This window comes from Lithobates pipiens, unplaced genomic scaffold (genome assembly GCF_037356315.1).
Source record: "Lithobates pipiens isolate NorthernLeopardFrog02 unplaced genomic scaffold, aLitPip1_a1.2 Scaffold_13, whole genome shotgun sequence".
Classification (NCBI taxonomy): domain Eukaryota; kingdom Metazoa; phylum Chordata; class Amphibia; order Anura; family Ranidae; genus Lithobates; species Lithobates pipiens.
Genome location: NW_027507718.1, coordinates 140,901,274 through 140,920,591, shown reverse-complemented (window position 1 = coordinate 140,920,591; position 19,318 = coordinate 140,901,274). Strand labels below are relative to the sequence as shown.

Sequence of the window (19,318 nt, the reverse complement as noted above, 5' to 3'; positions counted from 1 at the left end):
GCAAGGGACCCCAGAAGAGGAAGATTGGGACTGCTCTGTGCAAAACCACTGCACAGAGCATGTATGAAATGTTATTTAACCACTTAAGGACCAGCAGCTACAGTTATACTGGGCATATCGCCATAGCTGTACGTCGACCGATTTAAGACCACTAGGGGGTTTGCGCGGTGCCAGGAGGCACAATGACGGAGCATATGCGCGTGCCCCGGAGCTGCGCTGTCCGCCAGGCACCCGCGACAGCTTCTGAAAGAAAATGGATATCTGCCAATGTAAACAGGCAGTTCTCTGTTCTGTCATGAGAGAGGACACAGATCTGCAGTTCATACTGGTTATGAACAGCGATATGTCTTCTCCTCCAGGCAGTCCCACCCCCCCAGTTAGAAACACTCCCTAGGACACACATTTAACCCCTTGATTGCCCCCTAGTGGTAACCCTTCCCTGCCAATGACATTTATACATTAATCAGTGGCTATTTTTAGCTCTGACAACTGTATAAATGTCAATGGTCCCAAAAAATAAAAAATAAAGTCAAATCTGTCCATCGTAAATGTCTGTCCCGCCAAAAAAAAGAAAAAATTTTTTTCGCAGATCCCCACCATTACTAGAAAAAATAAATAAAAAATAAACATGCCATAAATATATCCCCTATTTTGTAGACGCTATAACTTTCTCAAACCAACCAATAAATGCTTAATTCAATTTTTTTTTCAAAAAATATGTAGAATACATATTAGCCTAAACTGAGGAAGATTTTTTTATTTTTTTGGATATTACAGCAAAAAGTAAATGTTTGTTTTGTTTCAAAAAATTGTTGGTCTTTTTTTGTTTATAGGCCAAAAAATAAACTTAGGAGGTGAAATACCACCAAAAGAAAGCTCTATTTGTGGTGGTTTGTTTGGGTAGAGCGTTGCACGACCACTCAATTGTCAGTTAAAGCGACGCAGTGCCGTATGGCAAAAAAAATGGCCTGGTCATTGAGGGGGCAAATCCTTCCAGTCCTTAAAGTGGTTGTAAACTCTGTACAACCACTTTTACCTACAGGTAAGCCTATATTAAGGCTTACCTGTAGGTGCTGGAAAGATCTCCTAAACCTGCACGGTTAAGGAGATTTACAATATACGCTTGCGCCGACATAATCGGCGCATGCGCACTTTAGAAAGGGCATAATCGTGCCCTTTCTAAAGGGATCGAGCCGTGACAGGTGGCTCCCGCGTACATGCGTGGGAGTGATGTCACGTGATTCCAGCCAGCCACAGAGCCGGAGTCCGCAGCACCGGAAGGAAGAGGGCTGAAGACGGACGCTTCCAGCCATCAGGGAAAGCAGCAACATTGCAGGCGTCGTTTTCATATAAGTGACACATAATGGGCTACTATGCTTTACCTTGGCAGGGAAATAAAGAGGAAGTAAAATCCATCAGGGTTTACTTCCTCTTTAAGTGGTAAAAAAATAAAAAGTTTACAAATCACATAAGGTCTCTGCAGGGAAGATCAGCATTTGCACCCAGAGAAGCTAGAAGCTGATAGAATGGAGATAATATATGACATTACAATTACATTTAAAGTAACATTTTACCAGTATTGTGCATTATATACAGTACAAGCAAAAAAGTACTATAATAAAAGATTTATATCTACCATTCATGTCTGACTCCTAGTTAAAATATCCTACTTCTGGAGAAAAAAAAAATAATTATATATTTTTTTCATGGATTCTGTCAATGATCTGTAGCTCCTCTCCTGGTTTATCTTGGTCTGATCAGACCACAGGACATGGTTCCAGTAATCCATGTCCTTAGTCTTGTCTTTAAACTGTTTGCAGGCTTTTTTGTGCATCATCTTTAGAAGAGGCTTCCTTCTGGGACGACAGCCATGCAGACCAATTTGATGCAGTGTGCAGCATAGACTGCGCACTAACAGTCCGACTCTTTGACACACACACACACACACACACACACACACACACAGTGGATGTAAAACATCTACACACCCTTGTTAAAATGTCAGGTTTCTGTAATTGAAAAAAAATAATGAGACAAAGAAATAATTTTAGAACTTTTCCACCTTTAATGTGACAAACTGTACAGCTCAGTTGAACAAACTGTAATCTTTGAGGTCAGGGAAGTAAAAATAAAAGATATATGTTTGCACAAGTGTGCATATCCTTAAACTTATACTTTGTTGAAGCACCTTTTGATTTTATTACAGCACTCAGTCTTTTTGGGTATAAAAGTCTATCAGCATGGCACATCTTGACTTGACAATATTTGCCCACTCTTTGCAAAAACACTCCAAATCTGTCAGATTGGGAGGGCATTCTCCTGTTTACAGCCCTCTTCAGATCACCCCACATATTTCTAATCAGATTCAGTTCCATACTTGTTGCCGTATTCATATAACGTTTGCCCATACTTTGCAATCACGGCCTTAGTTTTGTCCAGGGCCATCGTTCTCAGTTGGTATCAGTTTTGCTTGTAAGGTCAGCTAGTGTCTGGACCACTAAAGAACATTTATGGATAGTCTCCAAGGCCCGGATGTTCTCCAATAAGACAACAATTTTCTGTTCTCTGGCTTGCTTGAGATGGGACCCGATCTTAATCAATCCTCTGAGGTAACCTTTGTTAGCCTCCGAAACCATTGGTGGCGAGCTGTCTGGATGGACGTTGGTTGAGAAAAATCTGTCTCAGTTCCCTGGACACCTCCTCCATAAGCTCCAGCATTTGGATCAACAAATCATTGAGCCTCCACATCCATTGTTTGGGAACGGAAAGGAGCAAGTCTATATCTACAAAGATCGGAGCATGGTCTGAAAAAGACCCGCTCCAATCTGAAAAAGTGTTCCATCCATCTGAGGATAGTTTTCGGGTGACCACGGACTCATCGGTCCCTTCTCATCCGATCCCCCATAGGGGAGAGCGGCACTCTGACAAGTCCATCCCTGCGCAGTGTGCAGAGATGGACGTGTCATCTTCCTGCTCAGCGGGGACCGATGGAGCGATCCCCCGCTGAGCAGAGCAGGCTCCGTACATGGACACGTCCGTGTGAAGGAGCCCTTTATGCAACCACATTTTAGCTTTTTATTTTTACCCCCTAAAAGATTTCAGTTTGTTTTTTAGTGTTGTACAGTTTTATTGGTAACATTAAAAAGGTGGAAAAATTATTTATCTTTGTCTCATTTTGTTACATCACAGAAACCCAACATTTTAACAGGGGCGTGGATGCATTAAGGTGAAAAAAGATGAGTGTTTACAACCCCTTTAACCGTTTGCCGACCAGCCGCCGTCATACTATGGCAGGTCAGCACAATCCCGCGAGCCGTCGTAGCTATACATCGGCTCCTTTAAGCGGGATAGCAGGCGTGTACATGCACCCGCTGCACTGCGGGGTGCTGATGCTCATGGCCAACGGTAGTGATGACCGCCGGACACTAGCAATCGTGGGCACGAGAGGCAGAACAGGGACGTCTGTGTGTAAACACATAAATCCCTGTTCTGTGAGGAGACAGATTGTGCATTCCTAATAGCTAGGAATGTCATTTCCTCTAGGTCAGTCCTATTCCCCACAGTTAGAAACACACACAGGGAACACAGTTAACTCCTAGATCCCCCCCCCTAGTGTTAACCCCTTCCTTGCCAGTGACATTTTTATAGTAATCAGTGCATTTTGTAGCACTGATTGCTGTACAAGTGTCAATGGTCCCAAAAATGTGTCAAACGTGTCCAACATAATGTCGAGGTCCCGATAAAAATTGCAGATCGCTACCATTACAAAAAAAATAAAAAAAAAAAAAAAAAAAAAAAAAAAAAAAAAGCTATAAATCTATCCCCTTTTTGTAGATGCTATAACTTTTGCGCAAACCAATATACGCTTATTGCGATTTTTTTTTTTTTTTTTACCAAAAATATGTAGAAAAATACATATCGGCCTAAAGTGAGAAAAAATTAGCTTTTTTAAAAAATAAATAAAAAAATGGGGATATTTATTATAGCAAAAAGTACTGTATTGTGTGTGTTTTTTTTTTTTAAACTGTCACTTATTTGTTTACAGTGCAAAACAAACAGCAGAGATGATCAAATACCACCAAAAGAAAGATCTATTTGTGTGGGGGGAATGTAAATTGTTTGGGTGCAGTGTCGCATGACCGCACAATTGTCAGTTAAAGCGATGCAGTGCCGAATCGCAAAAAATGGCCTGGTCATTCAGCAGCCAAATCTTCCGCAACTGAAGTGGTTAAAGCCTCATCTAATACCAGCTTTGGGCATAATTTCATTCAGACTTTGCTACCGTTTGGGCTCATTAGCATTTGTTTACCATACACCCCCCTCAGACTAGACTTCATTTGGACATAAGTTTACACATTTCCTGTGTTCGTCAAACTAAATAGGATTTGTGTGCTGATGGCAAAATGTTTTACATGGAGGCCATAGAGAGACACAGGTCCCACCACTCTTGTATTTATGATCATGCCCTTGGAACTGCTTCGTTACAGCACCCTAGCATGCTGGTAGTAGGAGGGGTTACCCTGGTCTGGCCTACAGTTTTTTTTGCTTACCAGTGTCCAATTCACCTTTATGCCCTGTACACACGACCGGTTTTCCCATCTGAATAAAACTTCCGCTGAAACCGTCTTGCGTACACACAATCACACCAAAGTCCGACTGTCAAAAATGCGGTGACGTACAACACATATGACGGGACTAGAAAAAGGAAGTTCAATAGCCAGTAGCCAATAGCTTCTGTCTCGTACTTGCTTCAGAGCATGCGTTGTTTCTGGTCCGTTGGAACAGCATACAGACGGAGTGATTTTCCCAATAGGAATTGGTTCTGTCGGAAAGATTTAGAACATGTTCCATTTCTAGGTCCATCAGGATTTTCTAAGTAAAAAGTCCGATGTGGTATACAGACGATCGGAATATACGATGAAAAGCTCCTGTCTGACTTTGTCGGACATTCTGCGTGTGTGTACGCTGCATTAGGCAGCAGTTTAAAACATCCTCTGTCCAACAACCGACTCCAAGAAAAGGATTTCAAGGCTAGTATAACAATCCTATCTAATATACTACTTGTGCTAAAGCTCATCAATACTTTCCAATACCCATAAAGTAATCCCCTTGATTTGCCAAATTTACAGATACCACTCCCAAATATTAAATATTCAGTTCACCAATGCACAATTGGTAAACAACTTTGTTCTAGTTGTCCCCAGACTCATTCTCCTTTCACGGTCATCTTGCCCCCTCATATAACAGAGAAAGCAAAGTCACACATCAAAGACATCTCTAGCATTTCTACGACAGACACATTTCCCCGCTCTCTACAGAGACCAGGTGAAGGGTGTGAGATTGAGATGAGGGCTTCACTTGACAAAAAGTCAGATTTTGCATTTCAGTAGAGCAGGCCATAGATTGTGCAATTTTCTTTCATGCCACACGGATGCTTCCCACAATTGGTGAAAACAGATCCATTTTGTCACTATGCAGCCAAGGCTTTTGATAGCACTGAATGGGATTTTTTTGTGGCATGTTCTGTGGAAACTTGGCTTTGACCCGGGCTTTATATGCTGGATCCAGCTTTTATACTCTGCTCCAATAGTAGATAGAATCCAGGTTAATGGGCATGCTTCGGAGCCTTTTACCACTTCACCATGGCACAAGGCAGGGATGTCCCCTTTCACCCCTGCTCTTTGCTTGGCGTTGGAGCCTTTGGCAGCTGCAATTAGTCAGTGGATATTGTAGGCTTCTCTAAAATGACAGGTGTCGATAGTCGCGTTATGCGTGCATGACACCTTACTCTTTTTAGGTGACATGGTTGTGGCCATGTCCCTTATTTCGACGTAGGGCTTTTTCTCCAGTTTTTCTGTAAATTGTTACAAGTCAGTCCTCCTACATGCTCCATTACCAGGAGATCTACCCTCCGAAGCAGCACAAATTTCTGTAGTTTCCTCATTTAAATATTTGAGGCATTATTACCCTTAGGGTAGCTGATTACCTAGTCATAACATACTGCATATCCTCCCTATGCTACGTCAAACGGATAAGACTAGGTGCAAATTGCCACTTTCTGTAATAGGGCGAGCCAACTTGATCAAGATAACGTATTTGCAGCACTCTGGCTGTTAAACTGGATCCCACAACGTATATTCTGTACTATTGACTCATTATTTAGAGACCTTATTTGGAAACAGAGCAACTCCTGAACTCCAACAGCTAAAAGATGAGGGTGGTTTAGTTGTCCCTATAGCCAAATTATATTAGTTTGTGTCACATTTCTAACACTTTTATAGATGGGATTTTATTGCGCCCAGAGATGCGAATCAGCGAATAATTCTCACAATTTTTTGAAGGTTTCCCCAGTGGACCTACTGGTAGTAGGCAATTTTTACGTTAAACTTTGTTTTCCTATATTCTTACTATACCATTGTGGGAATCTGTGAGGATACTTTCCGCACAAGAGGAATATACTCAATTCATGCCTGTGTGGGATAATCTGATTTTACCCGAACTTGCTAAACTTCAGGGTTGAGATTCGTGGAAAAAAGTAGGGATACTGAATTTACATCAGCTATATGATAAGGATGTTCTGCTACCTTTCGCAACATTGGTGGGGAGATTTAATTTGTCCCAGAAAATGTTCTATCAATACCTTTAACTCCGCCATGTATTATAAGGCTCTCTATTGAAATACAACCCCTCTCCTCTACTTAATACGGTAGTATTCACTTCCTGCTCCTAAAATGGCCCGATAGGGGGATGTATATTCAGCATTGCAAATGGCTGCCTGTGCTCAAATCCATCTGCCATGTGACAGTCAATGGGGTGAGGATGTTTTTTCGCTAGAGGATGAAAAATGGCAGCAGCCCTTAACAGTACAGCTAGTCCCTCTTTCCTTATCACAGAGCGCTACTCATACTACATAGGGTACACTATACACCCCAGCGGTTATATTCATGGGGTAGAGCAACCACACCTAACTGTCTGTGCTAATGTAGACAAAAACTCATGTTTATAGAATGATGAGCTGAATAATGGTGCTCAGGCCATTGTGTCCCATACACCAAAATTGCAAGAAGAACACCGGCAACTCGATTGCTTCTTAAATCTTTGAGTACAAACAGCAGTGCGATATCAAAACGCTAACATGTTTCAGCAAAAGCCTTCCTCATAGACATATGAGCATAACATGTTTCGGCATAAGCCTTCCTCATAGCATACAGATTTACAATAACATTTTTGTACTGTTCCACAAATATGGACACCGTGTACACGTTATGGCACTGCCTCAAACTATTCAGATACTGGTCTTCTATTTTTCAGGTCCTTAATATATTTTCTATTCAAGTTCCCCCTTACCCCAAATAGGCAATATTGGGTATTATGCCAGCGAATACTCTTCTAGATGATTTTAGCCTGATGTGGACAAAGGCCTTCTCCTACAATGCAACAATGGAGGGACTCTTAACCTTGTCTTGAAAAGGGAAGAATTGACATAAGCATAGAGGTTGCACAAAACAAAAAATAAATAAAAAAATCTTAAAACCTGGGACAAATGGCTGTCCTCTCCAGAATCAACATACATTTCCTCACTGGACACTTTGTAAGCTAGAAATTGAGAATCTGAGGTAGTATTGGGTACATAACCTATGTAATTGAGCTATTGAAAATGTTGACCAGTGATGTGGAAGTACTGTATTGGATTTTAAAGCAACATGTTATGACATCACTATAGTTGTGTTTAAAAGTTACAATAGTGTCCGTTACTCTTTCTTTACCATTGTTATTGGTGGTGGTCCTTGCTTTGGGCTACTGTTTGCTAGGTCTTGTATAAATGACAAAAATAATGTCTTAGAAAATTAACCGATTAAAAAAAAAAAAAAAAAAAAAAAAAGGAAGCAATCCGCAATGCTGGTTGTATTCAAGTCGATCGATGGAGCGACTTGGGTACAATTAGCCTGCCCATAGATGAATCGAATCTTCTGCTGAACCAGCAATTCAAACCATCAATGACTGACTTAACAGGAGCTGTTGCGTTATCAATTTTGAGGAAAGGAATAAGTAAAAAAAGCTGAGGACACAGATCAATATATCACTGTTTACATGTATAATTAGAGGCAACTTTATAGAGTATAGAATCACCTGGTACCCTAACCCTGGAACATTATACTACCCATCCTACACCAGGATCTTCTTTCAGGGAACACATCCAACTTTGTATAAAATTATATTACAATCAGCCTTCCAAAAGCAGACCATAAAAATGCTCCTGAAAAACGAAGACATTTATATTGGTCATCTCCAACACCATGCACCAGTTTTGCAAAAATTGAAGGATCTCAATTACCCAAGTGACTCAATATTAAATTACTTATCTATGGGTAATACAGGCAAATCGTATTTAAAAACTTCTATCCTATAAAAGCGTAGACTGAATGCTATGGGGCAACATATTGTAAGAAACAAATTTACAAGTATTATTGGGAATCAGCAATTGAATGTGAAAAGTGTGAATTTTAAAGTGGTTGTATAGCCAAATTGGGGACTTTTATCTACAGGAAAGCCTATAATAAGGCTTACCTGTAGGTAAAAAAAATATCTCCTAAACCTGTACGGTTTAGGAGATATTCCCCTCGCAATGCACCGCTGACTGCAGCGGTGCATGCGCACAGGGAATTCCCGGCTGGAAGCCCGGCAGACGCCGGACCCTGCCGGAGAGAAATCTCCTGTGCGCATGCGTGGGAGTAACGATATCGTGGCCCCGGCCACTCACATCGACGCAGCCGCAATACTCGGAAGAAACGCAGAGGGAACATGTCCGCTCCCTCGGCGTGGATCAGGACAGATGTCGGGGCCTTGTTCTAAGGTAAGTATTTCATAATGAGCTAGTATGCGGTGCATACTAGCTCATTATGCCTTTTGCTTTGCAGGTGAGGGAAAAAATAAATAAATTCAGTGGGTATACAACCGCTTTAAATCTTCTGTTGTATCAACAAAAATCAGTAGCTCAGATTCTGAAACTTTTCTCCCTGACAGAGTCAAAATAAACAAATGACTCTCCGACGCCAAAGAGTATACATGCTTAAAATGGGTGATAGATAGGAAACACCTCCAGTGTGTTTAACACTCAGGAAAAACGATGCTTGGTGTCGCATTGTAATGAAAAACTTTCCTCTATTCTGTCAATTTCTCTTTCAGAATTTGTTGTCCTGTACATACATATAGATATATGAAGTTGGATTCTGATGTATCCAAGTACAATACCCAGGAAAGGACACGGTGGGTCCTGGTCCAGCTTGCCAAGTATAGTGATTACAGTGAGCCACTTCCTCACAGAACTTCCCTTAATCCGGTAACAGATAAGCATTTGGATCCCTCAAGTTTAAATCATCTAGCTTTAAAGTGGTTCTTAACCACTTCTACTAAATACTCACATCATCTCCGTACCATTATAATTGTCCCTGTGTTATGTAAAAAAAATTCTCGATTGTACCTATATGAGCGCCACTCCGCCGGCACTCAGCTGACTGTCGGCTCCCTCTTCTCTCTCCAGGTGCAGTGGGCAGGGCCGAGCCCTCCCGCTGGCGTCAGCCAGAGGAGAGAGCCAACAATCAGTTGAGTGACAGGAGCCGTGCTCATAGGTACAATCTGGCAGATTTTTTTTACAGAACGCAAGCACAATTATAATGGTACAGAGAGGATGGGCGTATTTAATAGCAGATATATGAGCAGCAGGAGCGGCGGCCAATGGTACGAGCAGAGACAGGCAGAGAGGGGAGGGGGGAGAAGGACACAGGAGACATAGCAGGCTGCAGATGACAAAATCACGCAAACTGACCACGGTGTCAGGGCTCAGCGGCCATGATTATCATGGTCAGTTTGCAGAGAGGAGGGCATACCCAGGCATCATCAACCAGGCATTTCAGGTGATACGGAGGTCCAAATGACACAGCACAAGTACTGTGCTTTATAACATGCTTTAAGGGAACAGGAGCTATACTGTATGGAAGAGTAAAATAGATCAACATGATGTAGAAAATGTTTCTAGGTCTGATCATACATGGAAGGAAAGTTTCAAAGCAGTAATTGAGGGATCTCAGACAACGGCCTGCAAAATCTTGTGGCCAAACTAGAGTCAGACGAAGCCTGGATGAGATTTGTCTCCTGATAAGTTCCACAACTTCTTGTGCCTCTTTGGAGCTACTGCTGTGATATTGTTGGACTGCGTTTTGAACAGGAAGATCCTGGAGAAGGTCTGTCTACCTTAGAAGGGAAAAATAAATTGCTCCCAGCTCCAGGATATTGCTTAAAAGTTGGGCCTCCCAAAAGGCCAAAGCCTGGTACAAACTGACCGGAGCCGACAGTTTTTTTTTTTGGATCTCCCCCACTGAGCATGCTCGTTTGTTTGGCTGGCTTCTGTTGGACCAGCTGCCATACACTATAAGCTGAATGCATCGGCTGTTTATTGAACTGCCTGATTTTCGCTCGGCATTTGGCCCGTACGTACAGGTCTTACATTTCCTGTGCCATAACTATCACCAGCACTCCTCTCCTGCCTGTCAGGCTGGCATCCCTTCATGTTCAGTATCAGAGATTTGACATCCACCACATCAGGGAATAAAAAAATAATAATTTGAACTACCGGCGCACAAGGAACTTACAGTATAGATTTCTCTGCTTGCTGCAACCTGGTATAGACGTGTAATTTAAATGTGTATAAAGTGTGGGTTGTGCCAACTTATTTTTTATTCCACAAAAAGTGCCGTACTTGAAAAAGCTCTATTTAGCTAAAAAAGTACCCTTCCCCAACGTGATATACCCATAGTGTTAAATATAAACTACAAAGTAAATTGGTGCCACTGCAGAGTTCACCCGTTATTCAGGCCCCTTACCCCTGCAATAATAACAAATAGTTAAAGTGTCTTACAATACCCACAAACTATAACATCAACATATGCTATGGGTGTTCCAGGCGAGCAATCACACAGAGCAATGCAAGGATACTAGCTATCAAAATAAAGTGCTTTATAGTGTCTTAATCCACATATAATAGAAAATAAATCGCAATACAATGTGGTATGAATGTCCCAAGTGAGTGATCACTTCTATAAAGAAAGTGCACAGTGCATGAGAATGAACGATCACTTCAGTGTTGTTTAGTCCCTCTTGATACAAAAGTGCTTCTTTTCAAGCTTAAAGTGCGCCTTCTAATCACCAAGTCAAATAGCAAAAGAAGGTTTCTATCTCCATTGAAGGAGTGGTTGTCCTTAAATGAACTAAAGGCGCAGACACAGACTAGGTCTGCTGAGTGGCCATTTCATCTGGTGATGGTATAAGCACTTGGTTGGTGATTAGAAGGAGCACTTTAAGCTTGAAAAAGAAGCACTTTTGTATCAAGAGGGACTAAACAACACTGAAGTGATCGTTCATTCTCATGCACTGTGCACTTTTATAGAAGTGATCACTCACTTGGGACATTCATACCACATTGTATTGCGATTGATTTTCTATTATATGTGGATTAAGGCACTATAAAGCACTTTATAGTGATAGCTTGCTGGGGTTGGTCCTGGGTGATCACTCTCTTGAGACACCCACAGTATCCTTGCATTGGTTGGTGTTTAGTGAACTTTAGATGTTGGATGGTAGGGGTGTCTCTGTGTGAGTGCTTGCCTGGAACACCCATAACATATGTTGATGTTATAGTTTGTGGGTATTGTATAGACACTTTAACTATTTGATATTAGTGCAGGGGTAAGGGGCCCGAATAACGGGTGAACTCTGCAGTGGCACCAATTTACTTTGTAGTTTATATTATATTTTAGGGAAGGATACCTTTTATAGCTAAATTTTAAGTATGGTACTTTTTGTTGAATAAAAAATAAAAGTTAGCGCAACCCATGCTTTATACACACATCAGGGAATTCCTTGTCCTATAGGGTGATCCAGGGATAAGTTTGATGAAAATTGGCTCCTGCTGCAGTCAATTAATTGTTGAGATCAGAGTGGGGTCAAGCTGCGTGCATCTATGGGCGCACACAGCTTGGCTCAGGAAGCGAGCCCACAGGTGTGTCACCATAGCAAGCTTCTTCCAATGGGGGCCCTGAGAAGAGGAGGAACAGAGCAACGGCGGGGGACCCTAGAAGAGGAGTTTCAGGAATGCAGGTAATAACAACATGTTTGTTATTTAAATGTATATAGCTATACTTTTTCAACCACTTTAAGCAAAGTCTCAATTTTTTTGGAATATTTGGAATATTGTTACAGCAGGCACTTAGGAATAAAACCTTCTCTGGTTGTTTCCAGTCCTCATACAAAACTTCCTTGACATGGCATAAACCACAAAGGCATTAGGTGGTTTTTCAGTTTTGTAGATCTAATGCTTGTTACTTTGGAGGATTCAGGAACTCTAGGATCAAACATAAGACATTTTCAGACCTCCTCAATAAGCACCAAATTTGTATAGTTACATTTTGGTGGAACTGTGGTAGAAGTACCTTCTTCTTGACTAAGTGGAAGACTCTGAATCAGAAGGATAAGAGGAGCTGCTGTCTTGCACGACACATCATCAGATTAAGAAGTTAGGCGAAGATCTGACTTGGTGGAATTAGGGAGCTGGGATGGGGGATAAGATTCCCTGGTCTCCTGTGGGGAGGGAAGCACAATGCTTGGGAAGTGAGAAAGCAACTGGATGTTTCTTCTCCTCGAGGTTTGCCCACAGCTGAATAAGAGTCTTTTCCGATTCCTGTTTAAATCATTTTTTCGGTAGCAGCCACATCGCGTGCAAGCGTAGGCAAAATGGCGCCTGGACCTGCGCAGTAATTAGCTAATACAACAGCTGCAGAGGTGCTTTTCAGTCCAAAATTGTGCCAAAATGCATGCTCATGGGTGCCCACCAATGTACCCAAAAAAAAAAAAAAAGGGAAAAACCAAAGGGAAAAAGATGGCCGCCCTCTTACATCCAGGTGGAGAGCAAACAGTCCCACAAGATCCTCCAGACTTTGCCCACTTCCGATAGGACTATACCACCCCCCCCCCCATGACTGGGCTCCCCTAAAGGTAGGACTCTGCCTTGGACCAGTATAGCACTAGGTAATGTTGAATACACTACACAGCAAGCCTTGGACTTCACCTAACTGCTGGGTCCAATGCAGTCACAACATTACAGGCTGGCCCCACTCCTACAGTCCCCACAGTACCAGAGGCTTGGTGTAGTTAATATCAGTTTTGATAGAATAAATCAGCATTCTTGATTTTGCCCCCGTACGACTCCAATCTCAACATCACAGAGTCTGAGATGAAGAGACAGAAGGATATGACAGCCTCCATCCACAGAAGAACTGTGGCTAGTTCTCCAAGATGTTTGGAACAACCTACCTGCCGAGGTCCTTCAAAAACAGTGTGCAAGTGTACCTAGAAGAATTGATGCTGTTTTGGCAAAGAGTGGCAACACCAAATATTGATTTGATTTAGATTTTTCTTCTGCTTGCTCACTTAGGTTTGTAAATTGATAAAAACAATAAAAATATATATATTTTTGAAAGCATTCTTACTTTACAGCATTTTTTTACATCTGCCTAAAACTTTTGCATGGTACTGTGCATATACTATATTACCAAAAGTATTTGCCTGTAAAGGCAGGCATCCAAATAAACTTTAACGGTATCCCAGTCTTAGTCCATAGGGTTTAATATTGAGTTGGCCCACCCTTTGCAGCCATTCTTCCAGAAGCACATTTGTGAGGTCACGTGGACGAGAAAGGCCTGGTGTGCAGTCTCCGCTGTAATTCATCCCAAAGATTTTCTATTGGGCTGAGGTGAGGACTCTGTGCAGGCCAGTCAAGTTCTTCCAACCCAAACTTGCTCATGCATGTCTTTATAGACCTTTCTTTGTGCACTGGTGCGCAGTCATGTTGGAACAGGAAGGGGCCATCCCCACACTGTTCCCACAAAGTTGGGAGCATGAAGTTGTCCAAAATGTCTTGGTATGCCGATGCCTTATAAGTTCCCTTCACTGGAACCAAGGGGCCCAACCCCTGAAAAATAACCCCACACCATAACCCCCCCTTCCCCAAATGATATGGACCAGTGCACAAGCAAGGCCCTTAAAGACATGGATGAGCGAGATTGGGGTGGAAGAACTTGACTGGCCTGCACAGAGTCCTGGCCTCAACCCGATAGAACACCTTTGGGATGAATTAAAGTGGAGACTGCAAGCCAGGCCTTCTTGTCCAATATCAGTGCCTGACCTCTCAAATGCGCTTCTGGAAGAATGGTCAAACATTCCCATAGACACACTCTTAAACCTGGTGAGAGCAGAGAACACACCAAGATGTTATCAGGGTTTAAACCTTCAGCGGTGATCTGGTTGTTGCAAAGGAATAGACAGCAGATGGATCAACTTTGACTGGATGGCATTTGGAGGCATCCTATTCAAAGGGATTTAACATGCGCATTTCACCATACTATATGATGGTTGACTGCATGGTTGCTCAACCTGTTGCCCGCCCTCCAGCTGTTATGAAACTACAAGTCCCATGAGGCATTGCAAGGCTAACAGTTACAAGCATGACTCCCAAAGGCAGAGGCGTGATGAACATACATTATTATAAGACTGGGATGCCATTAAAGTTCAATTGCGTGTAAAGGCAGGCATCCCAATACATTTGGTAATATAGTGTGTGTAATATATATATATATATATATATATATATATACACACATATACACACACACACACACACACACACACACACACACACGAGTTATTGTCACAAAGCTTTAAAAGTATTTGGACACAATAAGACCATAGTGCCAGATTTACATGCATTTCAGATCAAAAACTATGGTCTCCAAACTTGGAAAACTGTAGTACATATGCAGAACAGCTATGATGCTAAACGTTGGGGTCAGAAGACCCTTTAGATAAACGGCAAGGCAAGAATCAGTTTAAGGGCTCTTCACACTGGTGTGCTTTTGTTGCCCTTTTCCAAGTCCTGCATGCTGCATCTTTGGTGCAGTGTTTCACAGTAGTAACCAAACGGCACCTTCCATTGTAAGGCAATAGAAATGCATTAAAAGCACATTAGTGTGAAAGGGTTCTTAGTTAAGCTTTATTGACTCACCTGTGTATACAATACCGTTAAGCTCCACAGACATACTAATACTGTTTGTGCCATTGGTAGTGAGGTTAACAGCAGAATCCTGTCTGCCCTCAGCTGAAATAAAAGCACAGTGAGAATACAGCATCACAAAAAGGAAAGACAAAAGGTTTAATCATCCAGAAAGATTATTCAAATTGTATGCATTTTCATTATGTTAGTATTTAGAGACCTCAATTCAAAAAAGTATTTTATGTGTCTGCGATATGATTATTCTAACAAATTCTGTGTTATATCTAATGCAAGGCAGTATGTAGTTTATTTCCACTTTTGCAGCCAAAATTAAGATAACGCCTACTTTATATTTAGCTATATGAATGTGAGCATATAATAGATAGATAGATAGATATATATATATATCTATATCTATATTTATATCTATATCTATCTATACATCTATATCTATATCTAAATAAATCTAGCACTGACAAATTCTACCATAATTTACTTTGTACTGTGCTGGAAGGTATCATTAACAGTTGTAAACTAGATTTGAGCACGGTCTGTCATAACAAAAGGAGAAGTGCTTCTGCATGTTAATGAGATTAAGTATTAAACATTTCTAGGGACAAACTCACTCTGAACTTGAGGAATGCTTGTGCCGCCCATGCCACCTTCTCCAAGGAGTGCATTTATTAGGAAAGATTACATGATAAATATAGCAAATGTATTTTAAGCATGCTGTGTGACTAGGAACACACAACATGGTGGGGTTTTCTTAAATTTGACTGTAAAAGTGAAAATGCACATTGACCCCTCTTCTGAACGAAACCATCTTGCTATAAAGGTTGACAAGTTCAATAGAAATTGGACCAAGTTCTACTGTTAAAACATTTGTAGAAAGCTTATGAATCATCAGGTGTTATTAGTTCAAGTTAAGTAAACCACAAAAAAAGTTGGAAATACAGTCAATCTATCTAGAAATATACAGCCAATAGCTAGAGAAAGTTTTAAAAGGCACATATACACAAAATACTCTAGTGTTTAAGTGTGCAATATAATACAGCTGTGTAAAATTACTGGTAAGTAACAGTATTGCAGAAGCTTATTGAGAAGGAGCATTTCATATGCCTTCTGGATACCAGTATTCTGTGCTGACCCCATGGGGTTTAATTTGAACTCTGTTAGCTGCGTGTAAGTTTCTTTCATATGGTAACATGCAAAGAATAATCGCATCCTACCAAGTGATTTGGGTGCATAATGTAACCAGTGATTGCATTAAGACCCAATACTGAATACTCCAAAAAGAATTAAAAACACTTACAAGATATGGCAAATGTAAAAGCATATAATCATTGGTAATGCAGGTGGTCCGGCAGGCTTGAAGGTCCTTGACATATAAAGTGTTATCAGAGTTGTGTCAAACTGCAGTGGAGGATCTGGGACCATCCGTAGACTGATGACTACTTCTGGTTTGCAGTCCACGCTGGTTCTCGTCTCTCATTGCCGACATCACTTCTGGGATCTCCATCCATCACAGCTCCGGTTTACGCTAACTGCTCACTAACTTACAGGGAATTCCACAGTCCCGGATCCTCCACTGCAGTTTATGACACAGCTCTGATAACCTCTATATGTCAAGGACCTTCATGCCTGCCGGACCACCTGCATTACCCATGAATATATGCTTTTACATTTGCCATATCTTGTAAGGGTTTTTAATTCTTAGTGGGGAAAATAAATAGCTTTTAAATCCTGCACTTAGAGGCACCTCTCTTTTTTGTCCGTTTTTTCTTTAAAAATTGCTTCTCCTTGTGAGTGCAGCCCTAAGTGTGAGACGATACACCATCGGACCTCTGCTTTTTTACATGTACTGTCTGCTTGGTCCATATGCTCAGAGCGCTCTTATACACTGTACCTAAATTATATAAAGCGGTCTTTGGATTCAAGCGGATTCCAAAGGGATCAATTAGACAGGTAATAGAAATTTAACATTTTAAGTTTGAGTCAGGTTCACATAAAAGAAGAGAGACAGAACAAAAAAAAAACAGGAGGCCAGAGGACTCATACTGCAGCCTGCAGTATATGCTGTGCCCAAAGGCAATATCCTCATGACCTTTAATATCGATTTGATAAGATGAACCGAAGACCAAGTCGCGACCTTACAGATCTGAGCCATGGAGGCCTGATGATGCATCACCCAAGAGGCACTAATCACCCCGGGTGAGTGTGCTCTTAATACGAGAAGGAAGAATTTTCTTCTTTAAGCTGAAGCTTCACCAATCACTTTGACAAAGCCATTCGGAAATAGAGGATCTTGACGCTGCTTGTCCACATCTTGGACCCTCTGGCAGTACAAATAAAACCTGTATTTTGCAAACCTGAGCGGTCACCTTTAAATAGACTCTGATGGCTATTACTACATCAAGAGAATGCAGTACTTTCTCTTCCCCAGATTAAGGCTCTGGGGAGAAAGAAGGAAGAATAATATCTTGGTTTAAATGAAAACCTGTTACCACTTTTGGTAAGAATTCAGGATGAGGACATAAAACCCACCTCATCCTTATACCTGATAAAATATGTCTCTTACAAGACAGAGCCGCTAGTTCCGATACTCTTCTAGCAGAAGAAATGGCAACCAGAAAAGATTATCTATCTTGTCAAAGAACCAAGGGAATTTCTCGAAAGGTTCAAACGGCTGATTTAACAAAGCCGACAAGACCAATCTTCGATCTCAAAGATTTAGAGGTGCCTTGATAGGGGGAATAAGCCCTGTTACCCCTTGAATAAGCTACGCACCAAGAGTGGGAAGCAACAGGCCATAGGAAAAAGACACAGACAAGACCTGGATCTGGCTCTTGATAGAAGTCAAGGCCAGCCTCATTTTAGATCCTATATGCAGGACATCAGGAATCCTGCCTATTGCCATACTTCCTGGGGTGCCAACCCCCGGATCCACACCAAGAAACCTATGCCTTCCAGAGCCTAAAGTAAGGGATTCTGGAAGCTGGCTTCCTGGCATTAGACAAAGTAGACACTACCAAAAGAAGATCACCCACGATCTTTATAGAGTGGGATTCAACAGTCAAACCTGTTAAACCTTTTTCCCGTAAGGTAGGATGAACTACCAGACCTTGTGCAAGAAGGTCTGGCTATAATGGCAGAGTCTGAAGGACTCCTACTGCCATCTTTATGATCGGTAAATTAAGATCTTCTGGGACCCACCGGGGCTGCTAGAATCACCTCCCTTTGTTCCAGCTTAATCCTGCGGAGAAGGCGCAGAAGACATATTGCTAGGAAGATGTCGGGGTGAAGAGATCATTCTCCTGGAACTAATTGTTGGCGACTCAAGTAGTGCGCCTGAAAAATTTGAACTGCCGATAGGCAAGGAATGTTGTGTTCTGCCAAAGCTAGAACATTATTCACCTCTTTTTGGGCTGCACGACCTCTCTGCCTCCCATGGTGAACGATGTAAGCCACATCGTAACCTTATCAGACTGAATCCTGTCAGGACAGTCCTGTAGTCTGACCTCCAAGATTCTAGGGCCAGATGTACTGCCTGAAACTTCCAAAAAAGTTGATAGGCAAGGTCCTCTAACCTGGACCATATCCCCTGGACAGAATCTTCTTCCAGGGCTGCTCCCCAGCCTAGAAGGCTGGCATCTGCTGTTAATACCTTCCAGAATAAAGATTTTCCTTTTTGCTGGATAAAAAAACACCAATTTAGGCTCTGACCTATGTTGGGAGCCGAGCGTATCGGAAACAAACAAGGCCTGAATCTTCTTTATTCCAGACCGACAGGATGGTGTCTTGAAGCAGTCTTTGAGTAAAACTGCGCGTAAGGGACAGCCTTGAAGGAGGCCCCCTAAAAATCTCCTGCACAGCCGAATGATGGCATTTTCCTTTGTTTTGATAAGCTGAATTAATCCTACAATGGAACCGATCCTCGTCTGGGGCAAGAATACCTTCTTTTGTATGGTATCTATAGCCAACCCCCGGGAACCGTAATCACCTTGATGGTTTTAAGGAGAATCTTCCTAGGTTGAGTTTTCAACCTAGAGATTTCAGATATTTACGGCTGAGACCAGACTGATTTTTAGGCCTGAGACTGAATCTATAAAAGTAGATCTTCTAAAGAGGCTAGGACCGCTATGCCTTGAGCTTTTAACCTGGCTAAAGGAGGTGCCAGAATCTTTGAGAACACTCGTGGTGCTGTGTCTAAGCCGAATG

General features: G+C 41.8%; 1 protein-coding gene across 3 annotated transcripts in view; it reads right to left on the bottom strand.

Moving 5' to 3' along the window:
• The window catches only part of ARID3A (AT-rich interaction domain 3A), a 160,891-nt gene that overhangs the window by 11,807 nt on the left and 129,766 nt on the right, over positions 1 to 19,318 (bottom strand). For all 3 annotated transcript variants that reach the window (XM_077475653.1, XM_077475651.1, XM_077475654.1), the window contains exon 8: positions 15,113 to 15,205. In XM_077475653.1, coding sequence (XP_077331779.1) covers positions 15,113 to 15,205 — 93 coding nt within the window. The remainder of the gene's footprint in view (positions 1 to 15,112; positions 15,206 to 19,318) is intronic.